General features: G+C 34.7%; 1 protein-coding gene across 2 annotated transcripts in view; it reads right to left on the bottom strand.

Annotated features, from left to right (window-relative positions):
• Positions 1 to 4212: 4212 nt before the first annotated feature.
• The window catches only part of LOC149773030 (dicarboxylate carrier UCP2-like), a 37057-nt gene continuing 13567 nt past the window's right edge, over positions 4213 to 27702 (bottom strand). The window contains exons 2-8 of one of the 2 annotated variants that reach the window (XM_089946862.1): positions 20662 to 20857; positions 18645 to 18799; positions 17109 to 17293; positions 11014 to 11248; positions 10247 to 10450; positions 9418 to 9700; positions 4213 to 5074 (exon numbers count right to left, since the gene is read on the bottom strand). In XM_089946862.1, coding sequence (XP_089802988.1) covers positions 4936 to 5074; positions 9418 to 9700; positions 10247 to 10450; positions 11014 to 11248; positions 17109 to 17249 — 1002 coding nt within the window. In that variant the 5' untranslated portion in view covers positions 17250 to 17293; positions 18645 to 18799; positions 20662 to 20857 and the 3' untranslated portion in view covers positions 4213 to 4935. The remainder of the gene's footprint in view (positions 5075 to 9417; positions 9701 to 10246; positions 10451 to 11013; positions 11249 to 17108; positions 17294 to 18644; positions 18800 to 20661; positions 20858 to 27702) is intronic. The other variant, XM_089946864.1, reaches the window with a different exon arrangement.

Genomic DNA, 27702 nt, shown 5'->3' with positions numbered 1-27702 from the left:
TGGGAATGAATAATTGAAAGTAGACTGAATCATTGGGTATGCCCAGAGGGCATTAATGGCTCGATGAAGGTAGATAAAGTGATTAAAGTATGAAAATTAGCGGTTGAACGACTTATTTTAAAATAGGAATAACGTACTTGTCCGAGACTTGCGCCTTGGAAATTTTACTTGTCCGACTTCGAAAATGTATTGTCCCAATCGTCGGGATATGGGCTTTGATCAGCCATGCCTCTGTTTTACTTCGACCTTTGCCATTAAATGCTTCATTTTGGCCGGTACATCCATGTTATTTGGACACATTTCTAGTTTTTAATCCAAAAACAGTCATTGATGCTTTATTAAAAGTTCCCATTAACAATACCAGTTGTCCTAGAAACTGAATTAAAAATCAAATATACTTACCGTATATGAAAACATTCCATGCACATATTTTTTTATTAGAAAAGAATCATTAAAGATAAAAAGGGATAAAGCTTCAAATGATGAAATAAGCTAGCATTAGAGCAAAAACGTTTATGCATTTTATCAGCATGTTTCTAGATTCAGAAGATTGAATAATTGGAAAAGTAATTGAAAATTAAACGATATTTCAAACAATAAAATAAAATATTTGCATAATAATTTTTTTTCTTATATGAAGATATTCTTAAGTTCTGAAAACATGGTATAAAAATATATGAACATCAATTAAAAACAGAATTTGGTAAACTACATATGTTCGCTTGAAACCCCGGCCTAATCATACTAATGATTTATAAAAATGGTATTAGCAGCTGCCGTGCTTGGCGCTCAGCATTAAGAGGTTAATGGTAGGATTGGTCGGCCTGGTGTCAGGATAATGTGACTGGGTGGGACATCATGCTACATGTCTGCGGCATTATTCCCCAGTGCTAGATATCACTATAATCTGCTACACTGCACACATCGTAGCAATATAACTGAAAACAATTTAAAGCTACGTTAAAAATCTAAATCACAAACCTTCTGGGAATCAAACCCCAATCATGGATATAAGCATTCGTGCGTAGCAGTCACACTCGCCCGGTATTTGACATTTAATTCTGATTATCTTTCATGAGCTCAGTTGGGAAACTGAACAGATAGATTGCTTACTGCGAATGCTAAACCATTGACTTTGGCATCGTCAGTAATTAATCCTGCTTCTGCCATTGGTACATTGAATTATAAAAGCACACCCAGGCCCTTGTTCGATTTTCCTTGAATTTCTTTTGCATTTATTGATTTTCTCTTTTAATGTATATATTCTTGTACCCAAATGCAATACATTTAAAGCCTGAAATCAGTTTTGAATATCTGTTTTATATTTATTCTTCGGTTTTAAGCGTTATTTGGTTTAAATCATTTAAGTTCATATTTCTACGATGTCTGCAGTGTGGCAGCTTATAATGATATATAGTACTGGAGCATCATGTCGCAGACATGTAGCATCATGTCCAACTCAGTGACATTATCCTGACACCAGGCCGACCAGGCCTTACACTAACCTCTTAATGCTGAGCGCCAAGCGAGACAGCTGCTAATGCCATTTTTATAAGTCTTTGATATCACTCGGCCGGGGCTAGAACCCGCGACCTCCCTTATCCGAGGATAACGCTCTGACCACTTAGGCCACCGGAGCGGTGGCTATTTTGTATATACTACCACAGATTGCTTTAACCAGTTCTTGATAATCATATTTCCATTGTCAAACCTCAACATGTGACTTTATCTATCAATTTTCATTGTTTAACATCAGCATGTAACTTTATGTATTCATTTTCATTGTTCAACCTCAGCATGTAACTTTATTTATCCATTTTCTTTGTTCAACCTCAGCATGTAACTTTATGTATCCATTTTCATTGTTCAACTCCAGCATGTAACGTTTTGTAGAACTCTTGAAAAGGCAATGTTATCGTGTGGATATTTTTGATTTCACTTTGTGAAAACTAACACATACGTTGCTTTCCTGGATCTCTAAAAGTTGTCACTAAAATTCATTTTGTTATTATTCTTATATTATTTTGTTATCTCGATTAAATGGTCTTTCGTTTGCATTTCTGACGAGCTATCTAAGTTGGCATTTATCGTGTTGTTTACAGTACGCATGTTTTGGGTTAAATCATTCAAATGCTTTTTATAAAGGGCTGATCATTTAGTGCAATTGCATAAATCAGATCTTTCTGTAATTGTTTGATATTGTAGTACTGTCTTCAAGACAGTTGTTTTATTTTCTCCACGCCATTCTTCGAAACATCAGTTTCTGAGTTTGGACTCAGTTCAGATTGTTGCAAATGTTGTTGTTGGCTTGTTTTCAGTTTATCGCCATTTCCCGGTGCAAGATATGCTATACGTGACAGTCAGTACAAATGGTGGAGGAAGAACACTGGAAACCACCGGTAAGAACCAGATATCCACAGGAAGCTACTGCCAGCTTTTTCACATACCCACATTGGCCGAAACTGAGACTCGAACCAACGCGGACAGAGGTGAGATGGCAATAACCAGTAAAGGCAAACGCTTTAGACCACTCGGTCTCTCGGGACCCCAAATATTTAAAAATGATACGTGTTCTTTTTCCATCGCTGTTTTTAAGAGCTGAATAGCAGTAACTAAGACATTAAATCTATGTCTGATCATTTCCCGTGCATGTTACAGCTTTTTTTTTCTTACTCATTAATCTATTTTTTGTAGCTCGTTGCTGCCTGTTAAGTACCAGTCTGTTTGGTAGCTGTTTTAAGTACCAGTCTGTTAGTCAGCTTTTCATTATGGTCAACTTTTTCTCCCCGTGCCTTAAACGCTTTCAAAGTATTAACATTACTGTCCTCCAAGGTCTGACACATCAAAACATCAACAGGTCTTTTGTACAAGCCACTTAGTTTCTGAATCGATTAATTTACCAAGATGGCATTACTTTGTTTTACGGGAATTGTTCAAGTTTAAATCATCAAGAAATGTATCAGCTCATGTAACTGTTTTTGTCTCAAGGTTTCGAGGTAAACCAAAATTACTAGGACCTCTCATGAGCATCCCCGTCATCTTGTTATTCTTAAGCTACACTGTTTTTCTTTTACATGAAAAAAATTTTGTTGCAGGAATAACGTAAAAATCGATTTGTTTTCCATGTTCGATGCTGATAAAAAATGCTGTACCCCTCTGAAATTATTTGTAAGAGCCATTAACATATTGATAAACAAAATCTCGGTTCAAAAACGAGAAAAAGTTGAACAGGCAAAGAGTCTAAGAAAGTTAAGTATGTCTCTACAAACGTTTGACTGATTTTCCAGTAGGCTATTCAAGCTCTTAATAAAGAAATGTTTAAAAAGATTTTCAGCTCTGCCGTTTCTCTAACTACAGATTTTCAATCTACAATCATGCATCGTACCACAAGACAAAGCGGCCTGGCTTGCTTACCTGCAAAATCTAAAATATTAATATTTATCTGTATGTCATGCGACATTTGTGTACTGGTATACTAGCTGAACTCCAGTACTACTAGGTGTAACTTTACTCCAATACTAATAGATGTAACTGTACTCCAATACTACTAGGTGTAACCGTACTCCAATAAAAATAAGTGTAACTGTACTATACTGCTAATAGGTGTAACTGTACTCTACTAGGTGTAACTGTTCTCTAATACTACTAGGTGTAACCGTACACAAATACTAATAAGTGTAGCTGTACTCCAATATAAATAGGTGTAACTGTACTCCAGTACTAGCAGGTGTAACTGTACTCCAATACAAATAGGTGTAACTGTACTCCAATACTAAATGGTGTAATTATACTCTAATAATAATAGGTGTAACTGTACTCCAATACTAATATGTGTAACTGTACTCTAATACTAATAGGTGTAACTGTACTCCAACACTGATAAGGGTAACTGTACTCCAGTACGAATATTATTAACTGTACTCAAATACTAATAGGTGTAATTGTACTCCAATACTAGTATGTGTAAATTGTACTCCAATACTAATAGGTGTAACTGTACTCCAATGCTAATAGGTGTAATTGTACTCCAATACCAATATGATTAACTGTACTCCAACTGTACTCTAATACCGATATGTATAACTGTACTCTATTACTCTTAGGTGTCGTGATTTTTTAAGCTATTTTCAAAAATATTGCGAAGTTTGTCTTGAGCGCTATCGTTAATTTAGAAGAAAGTTATTTAAAAAGAAATATAGAATAAACATAAAGTGGAACGAAAGTGATATAATTTTAATTAATACAACAAGTTCAATAATTCCATTGTGTGGACTAGATTACTCAATATATAGCTACAGACAAACCTTTCTTTCTCGCACGCACGCACGCACGCACACGCACACGCACAAACACAAACACGCACTTACGTACATACATGCATGCATGCATACATACATACATACATACATACATACATACATATAAATTTATACCACTTGAGTGCCACGCATCTGTATGTTGCTACCATCTGAGTACTTTACATAACACATAAATAAGCTTGTTTATATTCCTGAGGTCGTGACTAGTTGTTAAAAACCTGATATACTATTTGAAATATTGTATATCATGTCAATAGGTCACCATTTCACGACGAATGGTAACAATTATAAACAAAGGATATGTTTATTCATTAAAGGACAACAAAAAAGCCTTTAACGTACACATTGGCAACATAGGCTCATCTTGTCAATGAATCTAGAGTAAATAACATGTTATCAATTAAAATTAAAGGCCAAACAAAGGTTACATCCTTGAAATACAGTTTAACTTGAATGAAGTTAAATCCTTAACCTTCGCTTGAGTCCAGGATTAAATAATACTATTAAATTTCCAAACACAGTTTTTAATACTCATGTAAGCTGCTAACACCACGCCTAAGGAGTTTTAGAAATTGATTTTCTCTTGTTTCACAAGTCAATCTACATCGAACAAAGCTCAATTTTGGCTATGGACTTCGAGAGTGACAGGTTGTTGAATGGTCACGTGACCACTCGACAGCAGTAGTTTCAGTTGCTCATAACACACAAACATAATTGTATTCCAGCTGCCCAGTCGTAAGAAAGATGGGAAGCACCTGCAAGAATAAACAAAATATGGATTAATAGATAGATCCCAAAACAAAGGCACGACTCATTTATTGTGCAATATCACCTTATATAGGAACATGAAGGCGCAAAAATAAAAAAAATAAAAAGCACTAGACGAGCAAACTATCATTAGACAGTCATTAATACGAATACCGAGGCCAACATTTTGAGCCCATCGTCGAGCAATTGCTTGAAAGAGCGTGATTATGACCACAACGTAAAATGGTTGAACGGGTGTGTTGCAGAAAGAATATTCTAGCCTAATGATGATTTACTTTAGGCATGAGCAGAATTCATTAAGAGATTTAGGATGAACTGGCAAATCAAACATGTAACCAATTTTTTAACACAAATTTGCTCTGACTGTAAAATTGACACAAGGCCAAAGTTTTGAAATAACGTGTCACAGTATGAATTGTTTTTGCTTCCTAATTTGGAAATATGAAAATTGAAAACAAGCCAGAAATATTGACGTATATTTCATATGACCACGACTGTGTCCCCATGGTGATAGGGGCAAATGTGCATTTCTCAGACTTACTTGACTGCGCTTCATAATGATTTGTTCCGAGTACAAACATAGTTTATCAAGAGGTGTTAAAAATGTAATGAAGTTGTGTAAATCTTAACCAAACCTTAACGCACATTTTATGATATTGCGACTTTGCCACACAAAATGTAAAACGTTAAAATAAAATTACAAAATAATTACTACACCAGTCAGACTCGAGGAAATTATTTCACAAATTAAAAACAAATAACTGGACCTGTACGGTTATAAAAAGGTAATTGGAAGAAAATTACAAGTATTTAATTCGACTGTTTTCAGAGATAATATAACCATTTTAATGTGAAAGCAGCAGGGTATTTGCAACTTTGGGTGATATAAAAGTGTGGTCAAGGTTAGTCGCGTTACAAAAAAAAAGCATATAAGAGAATAATATTGTTAGGTTCATGATTTTAATCATCAAAATGATCTACTCCAATGTTTCGGAAAAGATGCAGATTTTCTTATTTAATGACACTAACAAAGGAGCAACTTCATCCCTGATAGCAAAATGACTGAAACAGTCCAATACGAAGAATAAATATATTTTCTATTTGGTGTGAGTACATACACAAATTGATACTGGCTTAGCCTACAGTGGAACTATAAGATCTTGCAAACTTGACACAATCAGTCTATCAAGAGTCAACAAAAACAGATAGACTTTATCATGAATACCGATTTAAAGCAGTAACTATTGAATCAGTATATGAAGTGGTTGCTTTATTTAAAAATCGGAATGTTCTATATATCTGAAATGTACGTGGAATTAAAACTCCACAAATATGTTTCAGAACATCGAATCCATTTTGGAGAATGGCATCCCTAATATAAAACCAGTGACAGAGATGAGGTAGAATCGAACCGCTCCCATATACAACACACATATCTTACCCATGCTCGCATCCTCAAGGGTGAACCTCGACAAGAGTGCATGCCTTGACAAGGCCACCATCAGTAACGTGATGACGTGCCCCTACCTTTCATACAAGCGTACATATTGTTTTGCAATCAACCATTAGAATGGCAAAGCATGACATAGGTTTTTAAAAGAAATGCTTCAAAATGCTGAAAATAAAAACACAAGTTATGATGATCATATTGGCTTCTTAATAATACCTAGAGATAGCTTTTCAATCATAAATTATTCTTTGGGTGTTTAGTACATTTGTATATGCTCGACAAAGAACAGTATCTAAGAGATCTTTGCTAAGACCCGAAGGTCCACGCATATCAATAAATTGTAGGAAGAAATTAAACTGATCTAAAAGAATATAAAATGCGCTGAAATGAAAGAATGCTTAACTGTACAGTCTACCTCACATATTACAAGAAAGGAAGATTTCATTTTTAACGCAGTTGTATGTATTTAATGTCAATGTATCATTATGAACGAAAATGCACTCGGGCTTCTTTACCGCGAACAGCATTACCCGAGCATGGTTTATTATTAACTTAAGTTATTTTAAAACACTAATCTCGGTCTACCCACTGCTGCAAGCTCAAATTGCATGCAATACGAAACCCTATTACCACGAGTACTCTCGCTGTTGATTTTGTTTACCACAACCATCATTCATACAGACTAAATTATCGTCGTCTTATCGTAATACAGCAAGTTTTGTCAAGAAGTTATCTTTACGGAAACAATCATCAGTTTGACAGGTATGTGAAATTCAAATTCTTGTTTGCTATCTGTTTCATGTGATAGAATTATTTCATATATTTGATGTTTCAGAATTTTAAAAAATTTGATAGATAGCCAGACCTGTCACATAATGCTATACCATCAGATAGACTATAGTCAGTTCCAGATAAGCAATTTTTAGAAAAAACAAGCATCTCTAGCTCTGTAAATAAGTAGGCTTCCACACTACCAACAACACTAAGCAAAGCTATTACACCTTTTCCACCCACCCAATCGCACCTCCAAAACCTTTTCAAACAATTTGCAAAAAGCATAGCAACGTTTGAAAGAAGACGAAATATTTTTTCCCATTCTACATAACAATATTAGCTGGTTAAACTATATATCATTGGTATTTTATTTAATTCTTTTAGTTGATTTTCCAATTGACCAATTTTGCCTTTTTGACCTTTCAAACAAGACGTTAAGGCTTCCACCAAGATGTAAAATATTCAATACCATGAATCCTTTATGTGTTTCAGAATTTCTTTACGACCGTCTGAGATATTAAGCACTTTTCATGTTTCTGAACCAAGATAGCAAAGCGACTCAGTTATAAAAATAGTTTGGGCTATTTAGAAATAGTCACAAAAGTTATAGATCTACGTCATCGATTCCGAAATATGATGCTTGAATTCTATACTATTTTGGTTAAAACTTAAATGATTAATTACGTACATTTTGGGAGTACTTACACTGTGAATGTAATATTCCTCTTTAGTCCTGAATATCGTTTGTAAATTAACTATTAATACGACTTATAAATGTCGGATGCAATAAAAATTCAAAATCGTTCGAGAATGAGTCACTATTTAGACTTATTGTCGATTTATTACCATGTCTTTCTGGTCTAGTGATTGTTTAAACTGATATTGGAAGTTCTGGTATCCACGTATATGATGTGGAAGAAAGTCCAGAGCTTTTAAATATATCTAACTGGATTTTAATGGATCTTTTAAAATTAATTTTTCACTGTCAACAAATATCTAGATATATAAAAATAAAGGTTTAGCCATTTATAAAACATCAAGAAATATTGTTTACTTTTAAAGACTGTTTTGAAGAGAGTTTGTTGCAATAATTTTGTATTTGTCTTTGATTTTTAAAAAAATCCAATTTAAATACGAAAAGTTACAATCATAATAAAAACAAAAAAGTGGTTAACATAAAAATCATCCTTCCCAAAAGATATTTTTTGTTCGATTATGTATGGTGTTAAAAATATTTACATGTTTCAGCGTACCTTTTAATTTGTTTCTTCTGATACAGGCCTATTAAAAATTATTGCAACAAACTCTCTTCAAAACAGTCAAAAGATCAACAATTTGCTGCAAGGTAATGTCAAACGAAATAAATTTTATTCGAAAGCAAAGAACAAGTAATTTGTTTCAGAATCGAACTTAAGAAAAAATGTATGTCGGTTTAATAAAACGCCACAGTATACATTGCCTCAAACATATTTGTCTTAATTTCCGTAAGAAAGCTAAAACACTTTCATTCAGTATACTCCTAAAAAAATGTGTGAAAATATAAATCTAAAATGTCTTTGCTTGTACTTTAGGGATGTTCTTTTTGAAAGTATGAGCGAATTATCTTGACCAGGCATGTTCCATTGTAATATAAATGTGATGACAATAGCGTTTTCATATTATGGCATGTATGCATATTAATATTCTTTACAACAAACGTTGATAAAGTTCAAACAATATTGACGTTTTGGTGTGGCAACCGAGTTTATTCCCTAAAAGAAAATACGAAAGTTCGAACCCAAAACAGTTTAAATGACAGCTACCCATGAAACGCTACTAAAAATGTATGCGTTGTTTGCATCTTGGCAACGAAAGAAGACAATAAGCTATTTCAGACTACGTAACTCCATCAGTCATATTTATGATCAAGATCATCACTCTTGATTATGTCTAACTTTAACATGTCCTTCGGAGTTTAAGTTGCTAACCTGATAAAATATGGTGCATTGCATGTTTGTTCTTGCAGGCGAGACAAAATTTAAAATTACTTCCTGTTTTTCAACAATTAAAAAACAAACAGATAAGAACAATACACATACACACAAATCAAATAATTGGTACTATTACCCTTTGTAGTATGACTTCAGACCACCCTCTCTCATAATGGTGACAGCACAGTTGATGACACCAGTGTAACGGTTGGCAGGGGAATTCATATATCGCGTCTTGACGACATCGACAGGGGAGGCAACCACAGTGGCGCAAAAGCCAGCTCCAAATCCAGCCAAGAAGTGCAAAGGGAGGTTGTCAGACATCAATCCATAGCTCAGAATAGTTTCCTTGATCAGGTCATAGGTTACGAGTTCAGACACATTAACAATGGCATTTCGAGCAAAATTTGGCACAAAACCTGTTGCAAATAAATGTAAGAATATATCTACCGTGGTTCACAGGACATATATGTAGTCACTGGAAGCAAACACATATGCATATTTAGTTTTATTAATTTCCAAAATAAATACTGGAGACCGAATTTTAAAGAAGCCAAATTGTTTAGAATTACATGTGTTTCCTACTTAAGTTCACATTATTCATTGTATCGTTCATCTAGACTAGAAGACAATATATATATATATATATATATATATATATATATATATATATATATATATATATATATATATATATATATATATATATATATATATCAGCTTAAGTACCACATACTGGAAATCACATATGACGTGTTGTGCAAAAAAGAATAAACAATAAAACGTTTCTCATGTACAAACGTCTAAATTTAATTGCAAAATCTTACCAGTGAAGTTGTCAAAGCAATCAACGACGAATGACCTTGTCAAGGCAAACACACAATAACTGCTACATTAACAACCAACACGACAACTGAACATTAGGTCAGTGTTCATCAAAAAGGGGACGAAATAAGGTTACCTACCTTTATAGAGTGACCCCACACCCTCTTCCCTAATGATTGTCTTGTAGGCGTGTAGCGGGCTGAGATATTTAGGTCCTAAGGCTGACATGCCTTGTGCTTGCATTCGTACTTTCACGATATCTGTTGGTTGAGCCACGCAGACGGACAAGCCCCCTGTAGTGATTCCCGCCAAAATTCGGATCCCCACAGTCAGCTTGTTAGGATCTATAATACAGAATGGAACAAAGTTATTGCCTCTAGTAAGATACTATATGTATGATTCAATACTTTTGTTTTCAATTTTCGACTGCTATTGGGATGCCATTATTAACTTTGACAATCGTACTCATTTCATTCCACCAGTATGTACATTTTATGTTCTACCGTTTTTAAGTTGTTTTCACCTTTGTATATGTCATCTTGCTTAACATACAGAGATTATTCTTTCTCGCTAATTATGCCATATATACCTCTTCCTTTGGAGTCCTCCATTTTGTAAACAAATGGGTCGCCAAAATTTGCTCAAAATATACTTATCGTTTCTGCAATCATATCACTCATTTTAATGAGCACAGATGCAAAAAATATCATACCAGTGTAAAGGATAATTGAGAATATTTTTCAATGATTAGTAAATTACATTTTCTCTTGGAGGAAAACCTTTCATCGCAATGGATTTATATAATGCCTCGACGTATAACATTTTCTCTGATTGAACTAATAAGTTAAATGACTTGAAAAAAATATGCAAGTCTATGTGTAATGACACAGCAACATGTAGACCAAACCTTTATAGAGTCGTTCCGCATACTTCCGCTTAACATCATCGTAGAACCCCACTCTGATCGTAGCAAAACACATCTGACGATGAAGTCCAGCATGAAGTCCGCTATAAAGAGCTCTTGGTCCCTCCTCTTTCGCAATTACTCTTAGAGTCCCCAAAAGTCCGCTATATTTCGGCCGATTGACTGAAATCTCTGTTAATGGCTTATGTGCTCCATTGTGTTTTGCTTCTCCTTGAATCTATGGAAGAAAAAGATAAAACTAACGTTTTCGAATCAGTCGTTTGTAAATATGGAAAAAATCCCTTTATTATTTTGAAAATTAAAAAAGATCCTTTTATTATTTTAAGACACCATGGTGTCAGGGGGTCTAAAAGCAGCGGTTTGGCTTGAGGAAGTTGTTTCCTCAATTTCCAACAGCCTGAAAACAATTGGTTATTCTCAGTTGATGGGTTCTTCAAGACGCTATTACGACAAATAAGTTTCTTTTAATCAAATGAAGAACAATTCATTCAGGAAACTCTAATTTCACATTTGTATGGCTTTTCTTCCTTCACACTGGTATTAGTAGCCAATTCTTAATCACAAATCAACGTTTCATGTCACATACAACGATACAGGACCCAAAAATCTAATGCATAGTGATTATCTTTAGTTGAAATTGTGTATGTGTACAGGGTCTGTTTTAAGATGTGAAAGAGCGTAAATTGCATATTTCTATAAATAGATTCTTACGTACGTGTTTACAGTTACTAATAATATAACTATTAGCAAATATGTATACGAGATTCGTTGTTTTTTTTTTCTTCTCCATTGCACAGATTGATTAGGTGGTATCTTAGAAGAATTAAGGCAATTCCTATTGAATGAATTACGTCACAAGAATAAGTATTTTGAAATATAAAATTGAGTAGTACAATTTGTCACGTGGGCTATATTGCGACATAAAATCGCAATAGACTATTGAAGGTGTTGCCGTGTATATAAGGAGAGAACTGAACAATCTGATTCATTCCTGTTTTAGAGTCTCTTTTATTTTTGTGTTCCTGTTGTAACACCAAGTCTGCAGACGTGTTTTATGTTATACTTAGATATTATTTGAGATGATGAACGTTTGTTTGGACTGTTCAATGGAAGTAAAAAGTGATGATTTTTTAAAACTATAATATTATTCTAGAACTACTGTTAATTATTCAAAGGCATTCTGGACAAAGTCATTTTGGCAACGTCATCATTCTTGGCGGACCAGTACATTTACGGTTCTGAAATGTATATGGAACTTTAATTATTATGTACTTTAATATATCTTTTTCAGGATTATATGGGAATCACTTTATAATAATGTAAATTCCTCTGACAATTTCATTTACACCTTTGATAACGAAATTATTTATTTTGTTCTACAAAACTTGTTGGTTTTTTCTTTCTGTTACTCGTGATCATTGAATCGTAACAAAGCAAACATAATGCATGCAGATGATATTGAGGTGTGTAAATATTTTCATCATTATATACAAACATACTACAAGTAGATGGTACTGAGGTGTGTAAATATTTTGATCATTTTATACACGCATACTACAAGTAGATGATAATGAGGTGTGTAAATATTTTGATCATTTTATACAAGCATACCACAAGTAGATGTTACTGAGGTGTGTAAATATTTTCTCATTATATACAAGCATACTACAAGTAGATGATAATGAGGTGTGTAAATATTTGCATCATTATATACAAGCATACTGCAAGTATATGATATTGTGGTGTGTAAATATTTCATCATTATATACAAGCATACTACAAGTAGATGATATTGAGGTGTGTAAATATTTCATCATTATATAAAAGCATACTACAAGTAGATGATATTGATGTGTGTAAATATTTCATCATTATATACAAGCATACTACAAGTAGATGATACTGGTGTGTAAATATTTCATTATTATATACAAGCATAATACAAGTAGATATTACTGAGGTGTGTAAATATGTTGATCATTATATACAAGTATACTGCAAGTAGATGATATTGAGGTGTATAAATATTTTCATCATTATATACAAGTATACTACAAGTAGATGATACTGAGGTGTGTAATTATACAAATAAAATGCAAGTAGATGATATTGAGGTGTGTAATTATACAAATAAAATGCAAGTAGATGATACTGAGGTGTGTAATTATACAAATAAAATGCAAGTAGATGATACTGAGGTGTGTAATTATACAAATAAAATGCAAGTAGATGATACTGAGGTGTAATTAGTTATACAAATAAAATGCAAGTAGATGATATTGAGGTGTGTAATTATACAAATAAAATGAAAGTAGATGATACTGAGGTGTGTAATTATACAAATAAAATGAAAGTAGATGATACTGAGGTGTGTAATTAATTATACAAATAAAATGCAAGTAGATGATATTGAGGTGTGTAATTTTACAAATAAAATGCAAGTAGATGATACTGAGGTGTGTAATTATACAAATAAAATGCAAGTAGATGATACTGAGGTGTGTAATTTTACAAATAAAATGCAAGTAGATGATACTGAGGTGTGTAATTATACAAATAAAATACAAGTAGATGATACTGAGGTGTGTAATTATACAAATAAAATGCAAGTAGATGATACTGAGGTGTGTAATTATACAAATAAAATGCAAGTAGATGATACTGAGGTGTGTAATTATACAAATAAAATGCAAGTAGATGATACTGAGGTGTGTAAATATTTTCTGGACATCAGCACTTATACTGGTAAACTGCCTACTGGTGATTTATATAAACTGACAATTAATGCGTTAATATGGTTTCTTCTTACTTTTTCATTTTCTTTAACAAAATGAGAATAAGATTTCCTTGAAACTTAGACTATGAAACCGAATATTAATTAAGATTTAGTTTGATGATATCTTTATGACCTGAAATCATTCAAAACAGGGTAAAGGACAATTATTTTCCACCCAAATAATTTTAATAATACAGTTGCATTTATCATTTTGTATCCAGCACGCATGTATAGTGTTTTAGGAGTTGATATCATTCAAATTTCTAACTCATTATTTCCACATGGCACACGTACCACATTAATATCCTCTGCTATGTAGTAGAATATTCGTCCTATCATCCAGATCATGTTAAACTGATATACCATATAGCCAGCCAAAACAGATACCGCCGTATCATATCGAATTAATTCCTTTACCCTTTGAATAAATTGAAAAGTTTTTAAAGAAGGAGCTATTCTATGAATGTAATTGACTTTTGTTTCTGAAATGTTTGCATTTTTATTCAACATGACGCTCTTAAAATAGCAGATAGTACCAAAGAAGGAAATGTGTTTTATGCTAGTTTGTGACTTAGTGGATTTTCCACGAACAATAATTGTAATAATTCACATCGATAAAATTATGACCAAAGAATTTCATCCGCCATTTTGTCAATCTTTTGGTGCAGTAGTAGCTTGTCTACCTGCCACACGAGAAAATCATGTTCGAATCCGACTATGAACATATTTTTTTATTAAAGATAATTATCTTACTAGTTATATTTTCCGTGCGAATGTACACAAAACACAGCAGAACATTAACTGTTAACAGCTTGCATAACTATAAAAAAATCTGCTACTTCAGTCGGGTATATACTAAAGTTAACCAACACGTTTAAGCATAAAATTAAAGAAAAATAGTTCCTTGTGAATAACGGATATATAACATTTTGTGGATGAACAACTCTAGTATTTTGGTCGACTAGATAAAATATATTCGTTATTTACTAGATGCAAATAAATAATACATCTATCATCAATTTATTAATACAGTATAGTGTTGCATTGCGACATTAGCTGGAAAGCCACATGGAGAGCAATTTGACTTTGTGTCCAAATGGCCTTAATTATAAAGCATAACATTATATTAAAATAATTAATGCATGTATCTATTACAAATAAATAATAATATGCATGGTGTTTATCTCTATTTATGATATTCGAAACATCACTCGGTCCTTTCTGTTAAGTTAGAGAAAGAGACTCGGATCTAATTCATTGCAATTTAGAACAATATTCAGAACCACGTCTGTTCACATCGCACTTCATCCTGGCGGAAGAAGACTAAGTTACAATTTGAACATGATCGACTTTTTGTGATGGAGCATAGGTTGTGCACTCTGCCAGAAACAAATCACCCACGCCTACTAATATAATATTTATATTTCAGTGATTTACATCATATTACTTTTCTCCGACTTGACGGAAAAGGCCGATCGATCATAACGCATGAGTTATCATCGTCATGAAAATGACATTATTATTTACATCTGTCAACGTCATTCGTTTCATTTTCATAAGTTTCGTTATTATGTACTCATTTTTGTTGTTTCTTCATTAACTTAACATTGTTAAAATCGTGCATTATTTCTCCATACATCACTAATTCACACTGCATTACAGTATGTCTAACACAGTATCGTGTGTTAGGAACTACTTCTTTTTATTGTAAACAAACAATGTACGCCCAAGTAACAGGTGAAGCAGTTTTGATTTTTTGGATTTGCCTGCGGATAAACTAAGCAAGCTGTTTGATCCATATGAAAATAGACGATAAAGTTGACGATGTGGATGAGTGTGAACCGAGTCATCCAAAATATTCAACCAAGCAAGCGTCTAATCGTGCTATCCGCAATGTCCAGGGAATGCGTTGTGACAAACGTGAAACCGTGCAGTATTGAAAATATCATTCTCATCATTTAAACACTTATGTAGCAGAAATGTTCATAAAGGAGAGCGTTGAGAACCGCCCCTGGGCAAATATCGACAATATTTTGACTTTCCCCACCTTAACAAAATGAAATTCTTAAGAAGTGTTGGAGAGAAATGCTACTCTAGAAAAATATTGACGACACAACGTCCTTGATTTTGAAGTAACAGACTTCATTCTTTTATTTATTTCATCTTATTTCATTTCAATTTGTATCATCTACTATATCCAAACGTATGCAGTATCCAGTAGTATGAACGTACTCTGCGATCGAAGCAGCTCCCACATTATTGACCATTTTGTATCATCTACCTGCGGCTAACTTATGTCTACCTGCCTATCATGCATCTAAACATTTGTCTACCTGCAACTTAACATATATCTATCTGTCTTGACATACACCTACCTGCAGCCTAAAGTACGTATACATACATCCTAACTCTGGCAGTATCCATTGGTATGTTTATAATTTCTGAGATACAGCGCTGATGTTTTGTATCATCTACTGCAGCCTAAAATGTCTACCTATCAAACATTATCTAACAGCATGCTAACATAATCTACCTGTAGACCAACAAGTAGATCTCCGCTTTTTTCCTGACATTATTGATAGCGGAGACCATCCTGGCCGGGCCGTATTTCGTACTGAAACTTTCATCCTCAAATCAGATCTGACTATTGAACGTTCGCAAGCAAGTAATAAATATATTGCAACTGATCGTTGTATGCGTACGGGAAATAAAATCCCTCTTCTTTTGACTCATGGCATTAAATCCTTCAGAGTAATAACTTTTTTTTAGTATCAATCTCTGTCAGAACAGAATACCTGTTTATACATCATTAACTTACCTTCGTTTTTAAATAGCTGACGCATGCGTGGAAGGCAACATCATCCGAAGACAAGAGTAACGGCACGACTTAACAGCCGTTCTCTTGCAAGCATAGTTCCTAGGTACCGTTCTGGCTAGAAAGTTTCTAAGCATTACTCTTGCCTTGCGGATGATGCAGCTTCCCATGCATGCGTCAGCAATTTAAAAAAAAGGGGGTTAGGAAATGACAAATACACAAGGGGTTCTTTTCTGACAAGGATTAACAAAAAACGTGAGTGTTCTGAAGGATTTGATGCTTCGAGTAGAAAGAAGAAGGACTTTACTTACCATCCGCATACAAAGGTCATTCGAAATGAATTTATTAAGTACGAGCGAGCGTCCGACAGTCAGGACTGATTGGAGGGTGAAAGCTTCAGTATGAAATAGACCCAGCTCGGTTGGTCTCCTCTACCAGTAATGTCAGGGGAAAAAAACGGAGATCTACTTGTTGGTCTAAATCTACCTGTAGCCTAACTTTAGCAGTATCCAGTGGTATGGACATACATTCTGCGATACAAGCGGCCGTCCCAGCGCTAACCATTTTGACCAGAAGTGAAGGCTCCGCCCTGGGATTTTCCATTCCAGCATACCCCGCTATTGTCATGATGACCGCTAGGTACAATCTTCGCAGTAGAGAGTTTTACACAGCTGATAAAAAGGTGACAAATTTGATCAAATAACAGCTGATTGTTAGAGATTCATGAAAGATATTAGTTTTACTGTAAGAAATCAGATGACTTTTAAAACGTAATCAATTCTGACTCGACACTGACAGTCAATGAATTTATGATTCGAAATTCAAGAGATACAATAAATTTCAACTCAGGTGCGTTCTGTTTATTACACGTTCTTACTGGATTTTCTCAGAGAGTACTTGACAATTCAAGCGCCTCATTTTTCCTGTCATTTTTCTTATAGGATGTGTGTGTGTGTGTGTGTGTGTGTTTTGGATGTTTAATGTAGCTTTAACAATTTATCAGTCATATCGCTACGTTGTCTGCAGTGTGACAGTTTATAGTGATTACTAGCACTGGGGCATCATCCCGCAGACAAGTAGCATAATGTCTCACCCAGTCACATTATCAAGACACCAGGCCAACCATTCCTAATACTAAACTCTTAATACTGAGCGAAAAGCAAGGCAACTGATAGTATCATATTTATAAGTCTTTTATATGACTCGGTCGGGGCTCGAACCCGTGACCTCCCACATCCGAGGCGGACGCTCTAACCACTAGGCCACCAGAGCGTTCTCTTATTAGGATCTAGAAGAAACTTAAAAGCAACAAGCAATTTTAGCAACCAATACCGACATACTTAAAATTAACATTATACCATACTGAAATCAACCTTTTTTAAAACTTATATTCATTGTTATTAATATATTTTTTACATGTGTTTTGATTTGAATTTGGATTTTTTAACGTTGCTTTAAAAACAAATGCAGTCATATCGTTACGATGTCCGCAGTGTGGCAGTTTATAGTGATCTCTAGCACTGGGGCATCATGTCGTATACATATAGCATGATGTCCCACCTAGTCACATTTTTTGACACCAGATCGACCAGTCCTAACACTAACCTCTTAATGCTGAGCACCTAGCGAGGCAGCTGTTAGTACCATTGTTATATGTCTTTGGTATGACTCGGCCGGGGTTAGAACCCGCGACTTTCCGCATCCGAGGTGGAGGCTTTAACCACTACGACACTGGAGTGGTCTATTTGTTGGTTGTAAAATTCTTTCAATTGACTTTGAATTTGGAGCTGTATTATATTTCTTTTCTAATCGACTTCAGAAAGTTTCTTGCTCCAGCTGATAAAATGCATGTGGTTGACATTATGTTTTCAAGAAACAGTTACATGTTTGATACTTTACATTACATCGTCCAAGAGCAAGACGTCTGGATGTTTCATGTGGATTGTAATGTGTGTGTGTGTGTGTGTGTGTGTGTGTGTGTGAGAGAGAGAGAGAGAGAGAGAGAGAGAGAGAGAGAGATACCTGGATTAGTCTGTGTTTTCGGATGAAGGAATCTCGTTATAGCACTACTAGATGTCCTTTGACTGTTAATTAGGGTATCTGGATCACTGTTACAGATATGTACAGATTGTTGAAAGAGAGCAAAACTATATTCCATATTAAGTGATTCGGCAAATCTGTGGATAAAAGAATAACAGCTTATATGTTCGTGGGTGTGTTTAAAATGTACGATAGCACAAACACGACGATTACGATTAACGAAATGCAGAGCGAACATATATAAGGAATAAAAGGGGCAATTTGTGTAACGCATCACGGGAACTGACAACGAACAACTTTTCTAAAGCTTGGAACTCGTTTACTTTTACTACTTTCCCAAAACATCTTCCATTTTATAAATACTGACAAATTTATGTGATACAGTTGGTTTGAATGCGACTGAAACCAACGTCTTGCGGCGGCTTCTCTTGAAATAATGTAGAACAATGTCGTTGTTCAAGTAAAATATTTTGATAGTTTTTAATAACATCGTAAAAGCTAATTTTGTCGTTTGAGAAATTTTCACACAGAATAGGCCTATTGATCCTACGTTGGGCCTTGTGCCTACGTTAATATCGGACTCTGTACATGTCACATTATGAATAATTCCATATACAACCGCTTCTGCTCAGCTACGAATAGTTTACAAGTTGGTGTATAGACAGTGCACGCAGGGTCGCCCCCAATGCTTTTTTCTGGAGGTTTGGCATATATGTAATGGTGGCACTCGCCCCCTCCCCCTGGGAACCTGTGTGCGCACGCCCCTGAGTGCACGTTACGAAAATCAGGTGCCGAATTTGTTCATTACAAATCATATACATTTTGACTCATCATTAAATCAGTGACTTTTGTTTTAGGAACGAAACAATGGTGTTGTTGAGATAGTTCCCAAATGACGTCATCAGCCGCCATATTTGTGGTATGCTGGCAGATTTAACGTGGAGTTTATATGGTGTTTGGAAGCTTATATAAATTCATTGAATATCAATATACTGTTAAAAAAAATACATAAACAAAACGCAAATCATGCTTTCTGTTAGCATCTATATCTGTAATTTATAAGCTGATTTAGCTTCGGTGTGCCTTGTTCAAAATGGTCAAACTGTCAAGTTGTCCATCATCCAGGTAAAATATGCCGAACACCGTCTGCTAGTGACCTTATCTGATAGCATTTATAGAGATGGGTGGTATATTGTAAAACGGATTGTTGATTACAATTTAGAGACTTAGGGACGACGAATATTCACAAATTAAAATGATATTAAAGATTTATAACGAAGAATCGTGACAAAAAATAAAGCATCCCCTTCCAAAGAAAACAAAAGCAAAAAAATTCAACAGATGAATCAGTAACATCGTTCAAAATTATGACCATCAATGGATTGGAAAATTCCACAATCGTCCAGTTTGTACGCTTTTTAAAATTTTATTCGACATTAAAGCAGTGCTCATGTCACGTTTGCTCATCAATTACATTGTAAAGGTACCATAAAATAGTTTCAAGCCTTATTCCTGGGTCACTTCTTGTACTGTATCTTTTTCTTTCACGGGGGTTGGGTGTAATATAACAATAACTTCATCCTAACAAACTTTCTACCTATATAAAACATGCCCCTGCGTTATAAGGGTGGTTGAAAGTTTAAAAAGAATTAGCAATATGGATGTGTGCGATCATCATACCTGTATGTTACTATATAACGCATCTTGATTGAGGGTTACACACACACACACACACACACACACACACACACACACACACACACACACACACATATATACACACACACACACACACACACACACAGAGGTGCAGGCTTGTTCATTTTGCATAAAATTCCCATAAAAATCATACAATTATCAATAACAATAAGACGAAAAACAAATATTTAACTTTAAAAGAAATAATTCGCCTGTTATAGCCGAATCTTAGACACCTGAAGCGAGAATTTTTTAATGTATATTTACTGTACGACAAAATTATTATTTTCTGAATACTTACCTTGAGATGTGACAGTCAGCTGATCGAAGACATATGGCGTATGGAACATGTGACTCTTGTTTACACAGATAGATTTTGGAGGGTGTGGCCCAATGTTTCAATTTGATTGGCTGACAGCGGGAAATGCAATTCTGAAGGATGTTTGGACTGGAACACACCGCCTTGAACCAGCGCCTTCTGTCACCCACTCATTGACCTTAGATAAGATTATCCAGTCAAAAGAATTACCATAGATTTATTGCACCAATGGAAGTGGATCAAGTTACACTGATATATACAGATCACAAAGTATTGATGAAGTGTGTTGACGCAGCAAAATACGACCGCTTGCGACAGATGTCAAGAACAATATATGTGTGTGTGTGGTGTTCACAAATCGATCTAAACATGAGAAGCTCTTGATATATATATATATATATATATATATATATATATATATATATATATATATATATATATATATATATATATATATGCTCACTTGAATGCAATGAGCAGGGTAATTCGTACATTTTTTAAAGCTGTTTTTCGTTCGATAGCTAAGTTCAGACATGTACACTGATGCACACGGACTGACTTTCATTCATTTGTCCACTGATTTATAAAAGGTGTTTTGTTGAACGATAACTTTCAAGCTATCTCCATCGCACGAAACTACATATGTTATTGAAGTGTCAATAACGGAGATGTCGATCGACCCAAGACAAGGCCGTGATTTTTTTTAATAAACATTCTGTCTCGGACTTTCCACTTCGAATAATGGAGTTTCGTCACGAGTAATCAGTCCTTATATATGTAGAGGCCAATATATCTCATTGACCCTTCTTAAATTATAGTTATATACCAAGGATTCTGTTCATATGCACCGCTCCGGTGGCCAAGTGGTTAGAACGTCCGCCTTGAAAGGGAAAGGTCGTGGGTTCGATCCCCGTCCGAGTCATACCAAAGACTTACAAAAATGGTACTAACAGCTGCCTCGCTTGGCGCTCAACATTAAGAGGTTAGTGTTAGGACTGGTCGGCCTGTTGACAGCATAATGTGACTGGGTGGGTCATCATACTACATGTCTGCGGCAAGATGCCCCAGTGCTAGACATCACTATAAACTGCCACAGTGCAGACATCGTAGCAATATGACTGAAAATTTTTTAAAGCTACGTTAAAATCCAATCACACACACAATGTTCACCTGCACGAAAACACTACTCTCATTACTTTTGGTAACAATAATACATTTCGTTACTGCGAGACGTAAATATTACCACTCCAGCTGCTCAGTCAAGAACTTCTGTAATGAGGTTTGAAATGAAGCAAGGTAAATTTAATTATGCAAGGACAGGTGTAATGAAACAAATGCTGATGCAGGAGAGGGTTTTATGAAATGATTAGTTCTCAACTTCAGAAGTTGGGGTTCATTATTAGCGGCAGATTTGAGTATACGCTAGATATTTGATGATCTTTGTTTAGTTATGTTATATATATAATATGGAGTAGATTGTTTTGAGACTGACGTGACAATATTCCTTTAAATTAGAGAATACATTTTTGTGCGTAGGCACAGTAGACGTGAGAAAATAATCTCAGTTGGAAAAATGTAAAAAAACGAACTTTCTTTATAAATATGAACGAGAGAGAGAGAGAGAGAGAGAGAGCGTCATTATCCTATTCATATTGTAAGATATTATTTAACAAATAAAGTTCGATGAATTCGTATTGGTAATGGCACACATAAATGCATTCAGTATTAATGGGTTGTTTAAATTTCAGAGTTTTGATTGGTGAAACGTAAGTCACACTTGAATTTCATTAAATCAGATTACTTGATTTAAAATAAAAACAGTTTTGGTTTAAGTTCGGCTCATGCAATCAGCGCAAGAGCATATACACGAAACATATCATTCACATAAACATTGAAAAGTGTATGATTGAACATCAGACGGTTGTTTGTAACACTGTCCAGAGATCGCCGGACAGATGAGATAGGTGTGGCGATCGTGATTGTGACAGTAATTGTTAAAATGACAATTAAACTTGAGCGAAAGATGTAATAATATATACATGAGCTATGAAAGGCTATGTTGTAGCTAAACAGAAGTTTCTGACACATGAATGTAAATCTGAAGATTGACGGCAAACTATTGACAGAATATTTTGTAGTCTTCAAAAACTGGTGAATAGAAACAACAAAAAAAAAAACAAAAAAAAAAAAAAAAAAAAACGATAGTGCCATAGTTTCAATATTTTGATTTAATACTCACCTATAAATCAAATTTTCAGAGCTTTATTTTTTTTTTTGAGCCAGTAAATTTTTAACGAAGCAGCGAAGTAAACCATTGTAAAATGTTCAAATAATATTAAAACAAGAGAGGCCCAAAAGAAACCGGACATAATTTCTGCTCTAATGTTTGTAGATTTGTGGTCAGTAATCACACTCGGTGGTCAGAGTTGGTACTTTGGCACATTGACCGTTGCCCGGACGCCTACCTTTGCATGTTCCAAACAATCAATGTTATGTATTTCTTAATCTTTGATCCGCGACAAACTTGTAAAGAGGTCATGCGTTGTTGAAAATGTACAGAAAAATGAAGCAGGACGAAGCACAATTGGGATTCATTTTAAATGCCGCTGACATGTATCTAGGGTCAAGAGACGGTCACTGACGATTGCTTTTGCTTAGGTGGGCATTTTTGGACTATATTTATGCTTGTGATTAATCATTACGGAGCAAAGCCAAGTCATTTTGAAACACAGGCCTTCACACTAATGACCTTGGGGTCATGGCCATAATGTTTACAGCGCATTGATTTAAGTTATGTTGGATGAAAAGCTTGACAAAGAGTGTAAACTCAGTTTATATATACTGGCTTTTGCTTGGATATTATTAATTTGGATTATGCATAAATGCGGCAAGGTGTGAGCGCCACATACTCATAAAATCTGAAAGAACTGAGTTGGTGATAGTTGCCCGATTTCGGGGAAAGTACGCGTAACTAATCGGTCACTTCTCTTTGTCTTATTGCAATGAACCCCTAATTTATTTTTTTTTTAAAAGCAATTTCCTTGCTATCCGAGTTTTTAGGAATTCCCTTTATGACGCGTTTTATTTATTAGCCACTAATATGTTAAGGGATTAACGTTGTCATATTTAGGACTTGGTTTTTGATAGACGTAATCACAAGAGCACTGACTCTTGAAACAAATAAAACTGGATTTTTACTGCTTCCCTACCACGTTTAACAAATTTTGAAGGAGTCATTATAAAACACGAAAGACTGCGCTACATAGTACATGAACACGTGTGTGTTACACATGCGATGCAGTTCCGTTAGTTAACATATGAAACAAAAATATATAATATATAAAAAAGCACAAAACAACTGACATTTTATTTGAAGTGTGTGTTTTTATCTATTAGATATATTAGCTTACTTACTTTTTATTACACAATTCTGTCAATGAGTATGTCTAAATGACAATCCCCTTTACTTAGAAACCTGACCGATATAAGGCCTGTAGTAACTAAGTCCGGGTGTATACCTCCGGTAGGGATGTGTGTTGAAATTAATACAATATCCCAAATTAATTTTCTATTTAAAGATGGAAGCGACATAAGCATTTTTTTTTTTTAAACTGTGTGTGTTTGTGCTAAGATTTCTTGATATCGTTAACGCGGCTAAAAGGGAACTCCACTTTCTATCAAATATACTTAAGTGGCTGTTCTTTATGATATTCACGAGTGAATAAATTCGTTCGATCTCTGCATGCTTAATGTTTGAAAATTATATTTGTGGGAAACATTAGTGTGAGTGACGAATCTTATTTACGGAATTGGTCATCGATAACATTGATGAAACATCAAGCTTAAAAAAAAAACACGAATTTTTTAACAGCCATGTAACCTTTCCACAGGGCTGGGTGACGGCCAGGTTAAACTTGTTGCCAAAAATAGACCTTATCATGTGAAACGAGAGAGAGAGAGAGAGAGAGAGAGAGAGAGAGAGAGAGAGAGAGAGAGAGAGAGAGAGATTTCTTTTCATAATAATAATGATACTAATAATAATGAGGACTTTGTTTAGCCCCTAATCTTTAGAAGCTCTAAGCGCTTTACAACATTAGACAACACATATAACATAAAAACATATATAATAATATGATTACAAAAAACAAACACCATGAAATTAGAATACATAAAAAACATGCTGAAAATATTTAAGGTATGAAACATTGTCAGGTCTTTAAGTTTGTTCTTGCAGTCGAAATAAGTGAGTTTTAAGAGCACTCTTGAATGGGATCACTGTGTCTTTGTGTCTAAGGTCAGTAAGGTTATATAGCACGACAAAAAGGTTAGATGATAAAAAGTATGTATCAAAATGGTTTATTACAAAAACACAACGATGATATTGTGAAAGGTTCCCGATGAACAGGGGATGTAAATGGTGCGCATAAAGGGTAATTGAATAATACAGTATAAATTAGGGTGATTAACGGTACCAAAGTTGGTTGCAAATGCTTAGAGGAAATAGGATTGTACACAAGTTATATGCTAGAATAAATGTCAACTCCTCTTTAAGAAATTTAAAATCCAAGACACTTTTGCCGTATCAAAAAAGTTCCATCATGAACTGAGCATTGTAGGAACGATCTTAGTTAAGGGATTACTTGGCCCATACAAAATCGGACCATAACGAACTCGGCCTGCCTAAGTCGACTTATACCTACTAGGCTAATAACGTACTCGGTCCATATAACGTACTCGGCCCATTATTTACTCGACCATTCGGTCAACGAATTATATAACAGTAACATGGGTGTAATGTCTTTGTTCAACCGTCATTTCATTTTTTGAAAATTCTTTGTACATTTCTTTCAACGTTCATTTATTTTGCATTAGAAACATAGTGGAAAAATCATAATCCCAGATTAATTAAATTATATACTGCATAATCAACATTTTGAACCTCTCATTGTCCTGCCGCTGTTAATTGTTAATTGAGTTGAAGGTAACACATGTTTACCCTACTATTCAAGATTGTTGACAAGATTTTAATCTGATTACAGTCGGACATCCCATTCGTATACATACATACATACATACATACATACATACATACATACATACAATCTTTAGTTATTGACCTTAAGACTAGACCTGGTGCGGTGGCACGTTAACAGATGTTCGGTTATTTGCACCTGCATATTTCCTAGTAATGCATGATTGTATAATTTTAACCTTTAATATGTGTCAAATCTGAAGAGATGTTTCTTTGAAAACGTTCTTAGGAAGTATTCCGGCACTATCATTGATATTTCCATTTGCATGTATACATTTTCTTCACCGGATACAGATATCCATTTTGTATATTTCACAAAGGAAATAATTAATGAGAAAAATCAAACATGTCCAGCTATGTGTTGCCTTTCATCGCCATTTAGGACAATCTAGAGTAGATTATTACACAGGAAATGCTTTGAATTATTTGCTCATGACTGGAAAGTCGTCACAAGCATTTAATATGGATAATCCGAAGCCCAATAACAACTTATAAAAAGATGATTAAATATTTGTTATACTGTAGCGACTCAGAGCGAACAAACCATACATAAAGGCCCAATAACAAAGTAACGTGTACAAAAGTCGTATGTGCCAAAATTGCCAGAATAATACTGAATCTTGAAATATAATGGTCTCAGATATCATCGGATGCCTCAAGGCTTTTCATTACATATTGATCAGTGTAATTATTTACTCGAACTGAGAGAAGCTGCCACTTTTCATATGCGTACGAAGGATACTGATTTTGATCGGCGACTTCGTGAGTCAACCGATTTCAGCCGAAGGCTGGAACACACAATTTGATGACGCCACCGTTGTAAACAGAAGACAAAAACTAGCTATTTAGGATTCTGTAGGTGATCATTATGTGATATATTATTTTAGATTACATTGTTCCAGATATAAATAAGTTATATACGAAATGAAGGAGAAACGTAAAGCACATTGTTTATGATTTGTATATAAGCTTATTTAATTTAAAACTTGAAGGTTATATCTTCAGTTCATCATCCCATAAATAAATCTTTTCTTATCCAATCAAATCATTCTTGACGCTAACATTCGAAACTCGGTCGACAATTCAGCCTCTTTTGAACATTTCATCTTTATCAAAGAAACGCCGGACACGCCGTTTCCATGCAAAGAAATAACTGCCAACTGGTCGTTGACATCAATACTGTTATTATCTTACACAAAATTGTCGCTGAAATTTCAACGAACAGCGAACCCCAGCAAGCTCATTGGATTCGCGATTAGGTACGTTTCTCCAAGGTTCACTGTTGATTTCAAAGAATGCAAATACTGTTTCAATGTCTTAAACCAAGGGGATGTGATAGGAACTGTTATGACAGTGTATCATATACTCGTGTGTAGCCTTTACGTTTCTTCTGTCTTCATTTATAAGAGATTTTTATCCACTAGATACACGTGTGCAAAACGGAAACCACTTGATTACATTCATGTCTTTGTTTCCCTTGCTCTTTTGTGTTTTACCAAATATTCTAGTATCATTTAAGGCAAGGACATGCAAAGTACAGACCGCGAGCCTGATCGGTCCTGTAACCTGGTTTCATCTGTTAATGTTCTGCGTTCAAAATCACTGATCCGTCCCGTGTTCTGGAGGATGCTGCCCATGCCTGATTTAAGATGTAATGTTTCCATGATAATCATACATGTATTACATCTTTACTAGAGGGAAATGATTGCTAACTGTATCGCTTTATTAATTGGGAAATGAGCCATTATATGCAAATATTGATGTTGTAAAGACCTCTTTAATTGAGTTGTCTGATTTGTGAAATCAGTTCAGAATTCATTTTGCAATATAATACTACAGCTAACAAATGTCACGATGTCGTTGTGATGTGAATCAAATAATCATAATATTACGATGCTGACAGTCGTTGCCAAAGTTTGCAGAGTCTGGAAAATGTGCCAGTGACGGAATCCCCTATAAGTCAAATAATGATTTTCACTCTGCAGAGATAG

The sequence above is a fragment of the Sinohyriopsis cumingii genome, unplaced genomic scaffold (genome assembly GCF_028554795.1).
Source record: "Sinohyriopsis cumingii isolate HCF-2022 unplaced genomic scaffold, ASM2855479v2 utg000913l, whole genome shotgun sequence".
NCBI lineage: Eukaryota > Metazoa > Mollusca > Bivalvia > Unionida > Unionidae > Sinohyriopsis > Sinohyriopsis cumingii.
The sequence above is the reverse complement of the archived record's forward strand: the minus strand, read 5'-3'. Positions and strand labels throughout refer to the sequence as shown.